This window comes from Papaver somniferum, unplaced genomic scaffold (assembly GCF_003573695.1).
Source record: "Papaver somniferum cultivar HN1 unplaced genomic scaffold, ASM357369v1 unplaced-scaffold_107, whole genome shotgun sequence".
NCBI classification, from domain to species: domain Eukaryota; kingdom Viridiplantae; phylum Streptophyta; class Magnoliopsida; order Ranunculales; family Papaveraceae; genus Papaver; species Papaver somniferum.
The window spans coordinates 7796746-7809379 of record NW_020619603.1 but is presented as its reverse complement, the minus strand read 5'-3'; the positions used below and the strand labels follow the sequence as shown (position 1 = coordinate 7809379).

General features: G+C 36.8%; 2 protein-coding genes across 3 annotated transcripts; both read left to right on the top strand.

Annotated features, from left to right (window-relative positions):
- The first annotated feature begins 435 nt into the window (after positions 1–435).
- On the top strand, positions 436–1933 carry LOC113327745 (probable inactive nicotinamidase At3g16190). Its single transcript, XM_026574875.1, has 5 exons — positions 436–595; positions 680–784; positions 878–1112; positions 1193–1309; positions 1467–1933. Exons 1-5 carry the CDS (start codon positions 554–556, stop codon positions 1538–1540), a joined length of 573 nt encoding a protein of 190 aa, XP_026430660.1. The 5' UTR covers positions 436–553; the 3' UTR covers positions 1541–1933.
- Positions 1934–6678: 4745 nt separating this feature from the next.
- LOC113328380 (3beta-hydroxysteroid-dehydrogenase/decarboxylase-like) lies at positions 6679–10546 on the top strand. Of its 2 annotated transcripts, XM_026575499.1 has the most exons (9): positions 6679–6758; positions 7814–8066; positions 8326–8415; positions 8514–8647; positions 8849–9019; positions 9135–9260; positions 9515–9594; positions 9724–9922; positions 10141–10546. In XM_026575499.1, exons 2-9 carry the CDS (start codon positions 7838–7840, stop codon positions 10201–10203), a joined length of 1092 nt encoding a protein of 363 aa, XP_026431284.1. In that variant the 5' UTR covers positions 6679–6758; positions 7814–7837; the 3' UTR covers positions 10204–10546. The 2 variants fall into 2 exon arrangements, with proteins under 2 accessions (XP_026431284.1, XP_026431285.1); XM_026575500.1 differs by lacking the exon at positions 10141–10546 and having other exon boundaries at positions 9567–9594; positions 9724–9901.
- Positions 10547–12634: the final 2088 nt, after the last annotated feature.

Below are 12634 nucleotides of genomic sequence, written 5' to 3'. Positions count from 1 at the left end.
TCTAACGATATAAAATATGTAAAATTTCAAGACGCGGATTTTTAGATATGTTATGTCCAAGTTGCGTTGTCAATTATACCCCTGATGCATAACCCGTCATGCGGATGCATAATCCGTCATGCATGCATTTTTAATAATTTCATATAATTATGAGTGTCACGGAAATAATTATAAATGTCACAATACCTAAATTTAATTGTGGGTCTCACAAAAAAATATTATTTATTTTTTTTATCTGCCCCTAATTTTCCCAATTAAATACCTAATCACAAGAACCTACGACGAGAGCCCACTAGCTAACTATTGCTTAGTTCATCAACAATAATTGAGATTATTATGTGTTACCAACTCTTTTTTTCCTTCCTTTTTTCGTACTTAAAGTAACTTTACAACTCGACACAAATCAGCAACACATTGATTGGCACTTATTAAAGGTAGTTGTTGGGTTTACTGGTATACATATACACCAAAGAGTGAGGAGTGATACAATAATGAAAACCATCACAAAAAGTTACAGTAAAGATCAATAATCGAGCTATATATTTTCGCCAACATGGTTTTGACTAACACAGCTCTGCTAGTCCTAGATATGCAGGTTTATCCCGCCTCTTTATAGATTTTCCATTCATTTCATATTTTGGTAATATGGTCTCTAAACTTTCTATATGATGTTTCGCAGAAAGATTTTGTTGGTCCAGGAACTCCAGATTTTGGTCAAGCAATTATTCCTTCAGTGATAAAAGCAGTGGATATTGCAAGACAGCGTGGTGTTCTTGTAGTTTGGGTATTCATATTCTTCCGTGTTTGTTCTTCCCTTTTCTGCAATCTTCTTTTTACTAATTTTATGATTATTTTGTGGGGTTTTGATACAAATTAGGTTGTCCGGGAACATGACCGTCTGGGACGAGATATAGAACGCTTCCGCAGACATATGTATGGTGACAACAAAACTGGCCCAGTTGTTAAGGGAAGCAAGGGTGCAGAATTAGTGGACGGCCTTGAGATTACCGGAGATGATTATAAATTAGTGAAGACACGGTTTAGTGCCTTCTTCGCAACAAACCTCCATTCATTTCTTCAAAGTTCGGGAATTGAGAAATTAGTTGTTGTCGGTAAGTTATGGCAATTTCAAAGCTCTAATAGTTCCTGTTTTAATGATTTCTTTGCTGAAGTAATTATTTTTGCTGTTTAGGTGTTCAGACCCCAAATTGTATTAGGCAGACTGTTTTTGATGCGGTATCATTGGATTATAAATCCGTTACGGTCATTAGTGATGCCACGGCTGCTTCTACATCTGCAGTACATGAAGGTATGTTAATTACGATCGATTTGGTACATCAATTTTCAGAATAAGAACGGTGAAAACTTTAAGTAAAGCAAAAAGTTGTACTTCTAAATTCTAATTCCCTGGACTTCTACTAATTTTCCCCTTTTGCACGCACTTAATTTCTTTCATGATACACTAGCCAATATGGTCGACATGAAGAATATCGGAGTAGCCACACCAACGTTACAGGAATGGTGTGAATCTGATGCATGATAGATGGCGTTGAAATATGCTAGCAACATTTGTTATTAATTCTTTAGCGACATTTGCGAAGGAGCTTCAAGTTTTTCTTCAGTCAAGGTCAATAGTAGTGTAGCCAGTGTACTCAACTGCATGAATAAAAAGCAAGATATCAACAAGTTCAGTTGTAGTGTTTTAGATAAATGCTGGCCCTGAGATTCTGCTCTGCTGCCCGGCCGGAAGCAATAATTTAGATGAGACTTGAGAGTGTGGGTTGTTTCTTTTCTCTTGTTTTAGTACTGTCTGGTCTTGTATAATTGAACAGATGTAGTTTTTCAATAATTGCACTGTGGGAAATCTCGAAGTAATCTTCAAAGTACTGCACACCTTATCCGTTCCCTATGCAATATATAATATTATAGGAAATTAAAGATATCAAACAAAGCCTAATGTTACAATAATACAATAGTAAAATCATTGGTTGATGACACGAGTGACTTGAACACGAAACTTCATAGCATCAAATTCTCTACCAATCTAAAAAAAAAACCAAACTTGTTTGTGATGTGTGCTTTTAGTAAAGGAAAATGATTCGTACATCGAAAACATTTTCACCGAGACTGCACCGTGTGAGAGTGTAGTGGGGATCACTCATGCCCTACCCCTATCCCAATGCAGAGAGAATGACATTGAGGTCGTCCGATCCCCTCTCGGTACACATCACGGTGCTGTTCTTCAGTGGGTCTATCATCACTCTTTAGTAAAAACTCTAAGCAAACAAATTTGTCTTATCAAACAAAAGCGGCTCCAGATCGTCTGTCCAGGAAAGACCCCTGGCCCCCTATCCCCACCGGTCATTAGTGGACACATATATGTTTTTTCTAAATACCCCGATTCAGATTTCATTGACCAAAACTTTGTTAAATTGGAAGATTCTCTAAGAGGAAAAAAAAAGAAATGAATTTGTTCTTGCCGTAGTAATCTTTCTGTCATCCATAGAAACCTAATCCAGTGATTTTCAAAGTGAAAACCAGTTATCTCAACGGTAGTATAGATTCTTTTATCTTGTACGTAAGATTGGTAACGATCGGCTTGTAATAGTAATTTAATCCATCTCTGATCTTTTCCTATAGAGCCGGCTAGAAAAAAAATACTCCTTCGGTTTTTAAAAAATATACACTTTCACTTTTCAATTTTGTCTATTATCTCTTTTCTTTTTTAAAAACAAAAGTAATAGTAATTAGCATTTAGCTTTGGCGATTTTTTTTAAAATATTTATCAGAAGTTGACTTTAAAATCTAAGAAACACCACGATACCCATGGGGTCTGATCGTACAATTTAGTAATAAAACAAGGGAAAATTGGGGGTATGTCCCAAAATCGACTGTCATCATGGAGATATACCTCAGGATTCCAATTTTTGGGAATATGCCCCAAAGTAACTGTTTTCGCCAAGGAACCATTAAATAGTCAATTTATCGTAAATGTGTTTGAACTTTCTTTTTGTCTGAATATGTTCCTGAACCTTGTAAAGGTGTTAGTATGTAGTATATCTGTTTTTTAATTCGCATATGTAATCCCAAGTGTGTGTGAATATTGACTACTTAACGGTTTTGGATGGAATTATGGACGGTCGGGGTATATTCCCGAAAACTAGAATCCTGGAGCATATTCCCAAGATGACAGTTGATTTTCGGGCATATCCCCAATATCTTCATATTACAACAAGCGCAGATCCTCCTGAAGCATGGGAGACTTCGGAGTGTAGTAACTAGGGGTGTGCAACGGACGGACGGTTGCGGATTAGGAGTCACCGCCTCCAAACCGTCAAAATTGCGGATTTGGAAAATCCAACTGTGTCCGGCCAAATCACCCGCGGATTTAACATCCACGGATCCACAGATAATACGGACCGGATACAGATTAATCGGATTTAATCAGAAAAAAAGAAAAAACTTCTGAAGCCTAAAATCTTATGGGCAAGTTATCTTTAATTTAACCAAAGTACCATGTTGCCTTGTACGTCCATAAATATTTATTTGCGTTAGCCTGTACGAATGATGTGTTGGCTCTTTGAATCATTAGTTGTTGTTTCGTCTAGGTTTTGTAGAGATGACACGCGCAACTTTGGGATGTCGAAATCCAAAGCAAAATAGAAGAGCTATATACATGTACTTTCGTCCTTTTCCCACTATATTTAGCACGGATTGGTCACCTCATGCGAAAGTGTGACTGACTGAGGTTTTGATGCACTCCCGTTTAGCTAAGGAGGCGTACTAAACTAAACTTTGTTTCCATATTACAAGAGTAGTTTGTGCTTTAACGTTCTGATTATAACGTGAGATCTATAATTTCCTTTATTGCCATGTGATGCGGATTAATTCGCGGATTACAAAGTCCAACCGCAACCAAACCGTTAAAAGTGCGGATTTGAAAATTCCATCCGTGTCCGGCTCATATATCTTGCGGATTGAGTTTCACCCGCAATTTTGCGGACGGATACGAGTGAAATCCGCGATTCCGTATTTTTTGCTCACCACTACTAGTAACACACTGCTAGCTCCCAAACCTAAGCATTTTTCAGAATTTGGGCTTCAAGCCCATTTTTCTTAATTGCATTCCCAGCAAGAGTTTCCATTCCGATAGCAAGTTTTTTGGCTCAGCCACTCGGTTACAATGCTGGTCAAACTTGACTAAACAAAAATACGGCTAGGTATTAGGTTTCCGAAGATGAATAAGGTTCTCTTAAGAATTTCTTTGAGTAAATCACAATCTAAGATCAAATATTCTTCCTTAATCTCAAAAGGATTCCACCGTACTTGTCAAATCTTCTTTTCATCAAACCGTAAGAAAAACCATTTTCAAGTTAGTGAATACACTACTGGAGCCGACGCAAAAACTTTTTTTTTGATTGGAAGTGATAGATTTTATTGAAAGAAAGAATGTACAAAAGAGCTACAAGTAATAGCAAAGAAAGAAAAATAAAACAGAAAAAGAAAAGGAATTAGGAAAAAATTGCATCTCAATTGTCCTCTGTCCAGATAATATGATGCCCAAAAACTGTAGCCCAAGCAATAACTAGAGATTTAGCTTCCATGATTAAATCAAAATCTGTTTTGAAGATGTGCTTATTTTCAAAAGTACGGGCGTTCCTTTCTCCCCAAATCACCCACATTATAGCAGCAGGAATCATATTCCAGCACTCCACATTATGATTTAAGAACATCTGATGCCGACGCAAAAACTTCTAATGATTACGTGAAAGAACTAATAGACGAACAAAAAAGAGAAATTCGCTTGAAGAAAAAGAGTGTCCTAAATCATGGTTATATCTCAAAGATGAAGTAGATTGTTTGTATTCTCAAGCTTGTGATAAGATAAAAAAGCAATGATGTGAAGCGAGTTCCCTCTATGGACATTTCATCAGGATGAAACGCAACGTGGTGAGTCTAAGTCTTATGGGGTGCTAGTCTGGCAGCTAGATTAAGTGCTAAGTATTTGAATTGGAACACTTAAGTGCTAATCTAGCACCTCCAATTTAGCCCATAAGACTAAGTCTGATGATGTTGTAAAGATTGTGCTAGAGAAATTTGAGGTTTTGAAGGAAAAACAGCTGGGTCATGAGAAGAACAAACAAGGAGAAGATTTGGTGAGTTCTATGAGCTTATATCTTGATAATATGAGAAAAGATGTTGAATGGTTGAAACGAAAGGTCGAGTTTGTTAATGGATTACCCACAGAGGTTAAAAACATTTTCTTACCCCAAACGAAAAAAATTGATGGTAAAAACAGAAAGATGGATGATGAAGTGGATCGCTTGTATTTTCAAGCTTGTGATAATAATAATGCAGGATTTTCAAAAGAAGAATTAAAAGAATGTGATGATCCTGTTAACACAACATCCAGTACGTGAACATTGTGACTCAACAATGTACACGGAAGGTTCTCTAATAAGAGTTGGTCTATTTTTGGTATTCTTTGTATATTAGGAAATAGTCTTTAGTTTGGAAATACGGTTTCCTGAACTTCAAGAAACCCATGTATATATATTGTCGAGTCTGTATGTATTCTTTGTACAGTTGAAATCAATAATAAAGTTCAGTTTAAATCTATCTTCTCTTCTCTTCTTCTAAGATAATCTAAACCTAAACCTAAGTAGTTCTAGCTGATCCTTTATTATGGTCACACCTTAAGGAAGAAGTAGATCATTTGTATGGTGATGCCAGGGATAAAATAGACTTGGCTAAAGAATCCATAGGGCGTCCTATAATGTGGCCAGATCTTGAGCGTAAAACGCAAAGTGCTAATGCTGCTGTAAAGATTATGTTACAGAAATTATTGTTGTTAAGGGAAAAATGGGGCGAGAATGAAATAGGTGATTTCGCAACATCGATGTCCTTAAACCTTGAAGATATGATGGATGACCTCGACGATTTGAAAGAAACAGCTCAGATACTAGAAAAAATGCGCAAGGGGGAGTTTGAAACCAAAGCATAAGAGGATATCGGCCAAAGACTGTGCGTGTTAGGAAAATATATTGTTGAACCAAATAAATTTTCAGGCTCTTCTTGGCCAGTTTGCGTAGTGTTTATCAATTCCGCGACGCTTCCGTTGTTGCAAGATATTCCATGCCATTTGCATGGATTCGTTGTACTCCTAAGGGTTGATTTCCTTTTCAAAAGTGCCTTCACTTCTTGTTCAGAAGCAAATACAACAACATGGTACGGTGAAACCAACAGTAGTACTACCAGAACTAATAATGCTTCAGAGGTAAAGTTCACTCATAACAACATTTTGAAAATTATCAGAAATTATCAGAAGAATTGTTTCAGTTTTCTGAAGAAGACTTATATTGAAGTTATATCAAGTCATCTTTATCACAAGGTAATGGAGTCGGGTCTGGCTTTCGTCCTTCCTTTCACCTCAATTGTCTTCATTAGTTTATTTGTTAATTAGTATATGGACAAATCTGTCAACTCATAAAATTCAAATCTGCTGATATATTATAATGGGGATTTTGGTGATTTGCAATAATGTTAATCTAATAATTCTATAGAAACTATTTTGCAATATTTCAATTTTATAATAACTACGACAGAGGCGCCGCACAAGTTGACAATACATTAATAATAAAATAAGCACGAATAATTCACTTTCTAATGTCTATGTAGTCTCTCCCTTCTTGTTCGATCTCTCAACACAAGGAAATAGCTTCTGCAATTAGAACTCGTATCATTGCCCTTTGAAAGAGGTAAGCATCACCACTAATTGAAGCTACATTGATTTGTTTATCAGTAATTTCATAATAGAAATGTCGAAGCAGATGCGTGTAATTCATAGTTGACTTGTTGAATTTTTTTGAAGTGTTTGTAGTTTTTGAAAGCTGTTCTCTGAGTTTTCTTTATGATCCCTAAACTAATTGATGTAGTAGAACACATTTTAGGCATGTCGTGTGACATTTTGATCTATGATTCGATCTCAAAAATCTATATTCGGTCTATGCTTATATGTAATTGTATGTCTCTCTTGGCCATAACAACTGTATACTTGAACTTCGCTAAAAAACTTGGTTATAGCCATTTCAGTTATCTGGTCGTTTATTCGAATCTTGAATACAGTTTCAAGTGGACACTGTTTCCGAATTTCTAAGATTTTATTTTAAATCTCTGTTCAGTTCTTCTGCTTGCGTTATGATTTTTTTTTTTGAAACTAGTAGTTGTTAGAACAATTGTCGAAATCCGCCCGCAAAACAATCATGAACCAAACAAATAAAAAAAAATGTTATGGCTGAGTCACGACCAGGTTGCTCTCTTTAAGACGTTTCGTGGCTATGCCCAAAATTGTGCAAACAGTTTTTCCATTTCGCGTTGTCCCCAGGATAAAACAGCCGAGTAAATCTCTTTCACAATCACTCTTGCACTCTGAGAGTATGTGATACTTGTAGACTTTTATTCTTGCTCAAAATCAAACTTGTCGAAAACAAGTGATGATCACACACTAGTTCTCTTTCTCTCAAAAAATTCTTATTTTTGTTTTAGAACTCCAAAAACGTTAAGATGAAAACTCTCTTCCTTATGTTTTCAAACAAAAATATGTTTTCTTGTATTCAAGAATTTCAATAATTAATCACTCTTATTTATCACCGAATTAACACCATTAACTTCCCTAAATAAAACGATCAAGAAATTAATAACTAAATAAATTTCTTTAATAAAAATAATTATGACTATTAAAAACAATTTTGGTAAACCGGAATAAATTTGTTTTAAAGAATATATATCCAACAGTAATGTTATGATTTTACAGAGTGGAAGAAGGATTAAATACAAGATGGTTGGGGTGGAGAGATATTGTGTTGTGACAGGTGGGAGGGGTTTTGCTGCCCGTCATTTGGTGACAATGCTCATTAAATCAGGGGAATGGTTAGTTAGAGTTGCTGATTTAGGGCCCGATATTATGCTTGAACCATATGAGGAAGAAGTTCTTGGTGAAGCTCTTCGATCAGGCGGTGCTCAGTATGTCTCTGCGGATCTTCGAGACAAAGCCCAAGTGATTAAAGGTCATTGACATTCTCTATTTAAATTAATATGAATTTATTAAGCTGGTAGATTTGTACTTACTGGCTATCTGACTATCTGTTGATCATTAAGTGACTTTCTTCATTTCTGAGACCATATGAAAAATTTATGCGTCCATTGATTAAAGCATATGAGAAGATAGGTGGTCTAGAGCAGTGATTGGACATTTTACTATACTGGCTCTAATAGAACCTTCTCCTTTGTTATTTAATCTTATGAGCCTACTGTTTGTCTCTGCAGCCTTGGAAGGGGCAGAGGCTGTTTTTCACATGGCTGCTCCAGATTCATCGATCAACAATCACAAGCTGCATTACTCAGTCAATGTAGAAGGTAAAGAGTGGTGCTTTCATGCGTGAACCTAGTGGTCAAATGTTTAAGAGTTCACTTTTCGATGTTTATTTTCTTATCTGCTTCAAGTGGGTTTTCAGGAACCAAGAACGTTATTGATGCCTGTTTTGAGTGCAAAGTGAAGAGACTCATCCATACTAGCTCTCCTAGTGTCGTCTTTGATGGGGTTCATGGTACAGATAATGCAGATGAAACAATGCCATACCCATCTAAGGTTTTCTACAAGCATTTTATACTGTACACACCTGGTTATGTGCTGATAGATATATGTTCAAGACATTCTCGTATTAAGCCATCTTATAAAAAAATCTTTTTTTTCCTTAGACCGCTAATGGATATTTCACAATTTTTAAGTGCATCCTCAAACTCGCAGCCTATCTCTTTTTATTCAGTCAGATTTTTACTTGTTTTTCAGCATAATGATTCCTATTCAGCAACTAAAACTGAAGGAGAGGTGTTAGCTTTAAAGGCAAATGGTAAAAATGGGCTCCTAACATGCTGCATACGCCCCAGTAGCATTTTTGGTCCTGGTGATAGGCTGTTCGTTCCATCCTTAGTTACGGCTGCAAGAGCCGGAAAGTCTAAAGTAAGGATACATCAATCGCATAGTAGCTTATTTGCTTATAGCAGTCGGATAATTTTACTCTTTTGAATATCTGCTTTCTCTTATATCTTTTTTTCTTGTTTAAATTTTTCATCAGTTCATCATCGGTGATGGCAATAACTTTTACGATTTCACGTATGTCGAAAACGTGGCTCATGCCCATATATGTGCTGAGAAAGCTCTATCCTCAGGTGGGGAAACTGCGGAAAGAGCAGCTGGTCAGGTACTTATATTCTCACTGGATATATTAATGAATTGGGAGTTGGGACGGGTCAGCTGTCAATGTCCACACAGATAAAGCACTAGATAGTTCAACGTGTCATTATCTCATTTATAACTTGTCAAAATGTACCCAATTCTGGGGCACTACACATGTGTTTTCTGCATTAATCATTAAATCCATATAAATGCTAGTTCGGATCAGTCCATGTTCTGGGATATAATCTTTAAACTTTAAACTCTGATGCTTGCTCATAGGCCTACTTTATCACGAATATGGAACCAATGAAGTTTTGGGAATTTGTCGCAGTTATCCTTGATGGTCTTGGCTATGAGAGGTATACCTTGAGTTACTTATTGAGCTACAGCTTTCTTGAAGTAAAGAATGGAGGAGTTCGTAGGATTTAATTAGGTAATTATTTCCATATTGTTAGCTTCTCTATTTATAATTCTTTTTACCCTAACAGACCAAGTATCAAGATTCCAGCCCCTGTCATGAAGCCGATAGCGCAGTTGGTAGCTTTGGCGTATAAGGTATTAGGGCCCTACGGGATGCCTGTTCCACAACTGACACCTTCAAGGATTAGTCTGCTCACATGCAACAGAACTTTCAGTTGTTCGAAAGCCGAGGACCGGATCTCTTATACACCTATTGTCTCACTTCAGGTATGTCTCTGGAAGCGTTCTTAAAATTCTGTTCCTTAATTTTCTTTTCACATACAGAACAGAACATTCACACATGCATCTGACATTTTACAAATAGGAAACAAGAATCTTGACTTGGTAGTTGTTGAGTGTGCTCTTTTGGACTTGGTTAATAAAGTTGTGATATAGCTGATATTCAGTCCATTGCTTATTTCAATGTATTTGACTGACGAATGTAGGAGGGCCTGAAGAGAACAATTGAGTCGTACTCACACTTAAGAGCTGATTTAACTAAGAGATAAGGACCGTCCAAATCTTATTGGTGGAAAGGCTACATGAACCTCCATTTTCATGATTTTCATTTATTTTTTTCCACTTAAAAGTTGATGATGTCTGGAGATTTCTCGCTTTCTTTGCATGTCAGTATACCATCATTACCGCTGTTTCAAAGCTTATCATGGTGAAAACATTCTTCTTGTTTGTTCATGGGTTTCTACCTTCTAAATCTATATAGTATTTACATCTTCTCTAAAGTAACTTTGTGAAGTTTACATGTATCTTTCGACCCAGTTTTAAGAACTGCCTTTTTATCGCCCCTTGGCATATAATGAAGACGACATATCCCATACTATTTTCATCACTGAAGTTCCATGTTTTACAGATTTGGCTATTCAATTGCTGACCAAAGCTTGCTTGGTTGTCGTTGGCCAAGTCCTTATCCAATTAGCCCTAGAGGGAGTCTTTCTTAACATTAAAGTGGATTCTTCGGCATTTAGATAAACAAGAGGTGACTTATCATCCCCTTTTAAACCTGGTAATCTTCGTAAACTGACATCTGTAGACGTTCAGTCTTATCTACATGTTCATCTTGGGACTTCGCACGATTTTCATCACATGTATCATCATTTTCCGGGACATAATATGTCTCTTCCTCTGAGTAACAATAGTTGATAGAGGAGGCATATCCTTCTGAATCAGAAGTATTCCCGCTGCTTCCTTCAGAGCTAACTTCGTCGGCAGACATCATCAACTTTTATTTGATCTTCCTTCTTGAATTACAACGGGTGTTTACAGTTCTATCAAATTAAGGAAACACAATTAATAAAGGAAACACTACTAATTAAGGACACGTGTCTTCATTTTATTTGTGGGCGATGTCGACTCAATGCTCTGTCGAACTCGTCTTCTTTAAAGAAAGTTCCTGATTTGAAATTGTAGCTATCTATGTCGATGGTACAGACATGATGGATACTCTTGATGTAATAAGACACCTTAAAAGCTATTTGAAATCCGAAAATTGAGATAAAAATATGGAGAAAGCTTGATCGAAGACTGAGCTTGTGGTATATTATTCCACCAATTTGCATATGTCTAAAGTTGTCAGGCAATTTAACAAAGACATGCATCCTGATAGCACTCCCATGATTAGTTGAGGTTCAAATGTAAGTAAGTGACCATTTCGTCTAAAGGAAGATGATGAAGACGTATTGGGAGATGAAATTCCCATAGCTAAGTACAATAGACGCATTGTTGTACTTAGTATAATAATGTACTCGATTAAATTTTTACATTCTCAGGGAACTTGTTAACTAGATATAGCTTAGCGCCAACACAACGTCATTGGAATGGTACAGTGAATGTAATCATGTAATTAACAGTAACCATTGAGATAAATTTGTTTTATCCCTGCAAAGACATAAAAAGGAATGCTAATGAAAGTACAATCCAAAAGTTGTTGATTATGAAGGAACAATAATCTCTTCTCCAACGAAAGTAATCAGGGGAGATATGGTAGACTAAAGGAACTGTCTGGAACCAGGGGCGGAGCCTAGAATCATGGGAAGGGGGTGCAAAAATTTGGTGTGGGTGCAACCAAAAATTTTAGGGAGTGCAAAATGCTAAAACAAGCTTAACTATAAAAAAAAAAATCTTAAAGGGCTTAAAATGGGCTTTGGAACCAGCTGGGCATGTGGTGCAACTGCACACCCTTGTAATGGGAAGGCTCGGCCCTTGTCTGGAACAACTCTGAAAGTAATCAGGGGGAGATGCCGACATCAGGCGAGGATCCAAGATATGATGTCGACATACATATTTTTCTGCAAATATCTGGGCCGTGCAGAGCACGGGCGTCACACCTAGTACTAGTGAAAAAATTCACACGCCCCAAATCGTAATTATTCGGACAAAATCGTACAACTTGGGCCACTGCGGAAGAGGCTTTGAAGAGGGGACTAGAGTGCAAAAACCCCAACCGTTTTGTGACTACATTCACTATTAACCCTTTTTTTTTGGTACATTATTTATATGTCCCTACTTTTGACACTCAATAAATATATCCTTATACAACAATAAATATGTCCCTACTATTTAATAACCTTATCCATTTAAAATTAGATTACCTTAATACCCTCACCTATATAATATTTTTCTTTATTTCAAAATGGAACAAATTTCTTCATTTACCACTTCATCACCACCACTAGCACCACAACCACCAACATTCAACTACCATTCCACCACCACCGTTCAACGACCACCACCTACCAATCACCATCACCACTAATATTCCACCACCACCATTACACCACCAACAATCCTCCACCACTACTAGTCCATCGCCGCCGCCACCGTCACCACCGCCCCCACCACTAGTTCAGATGTTTTTGGATCAACAACAATAGTTGATCCAAATAAAAAAAGAACCAACAGTATAAGTTGATCCAATTTAGGGGA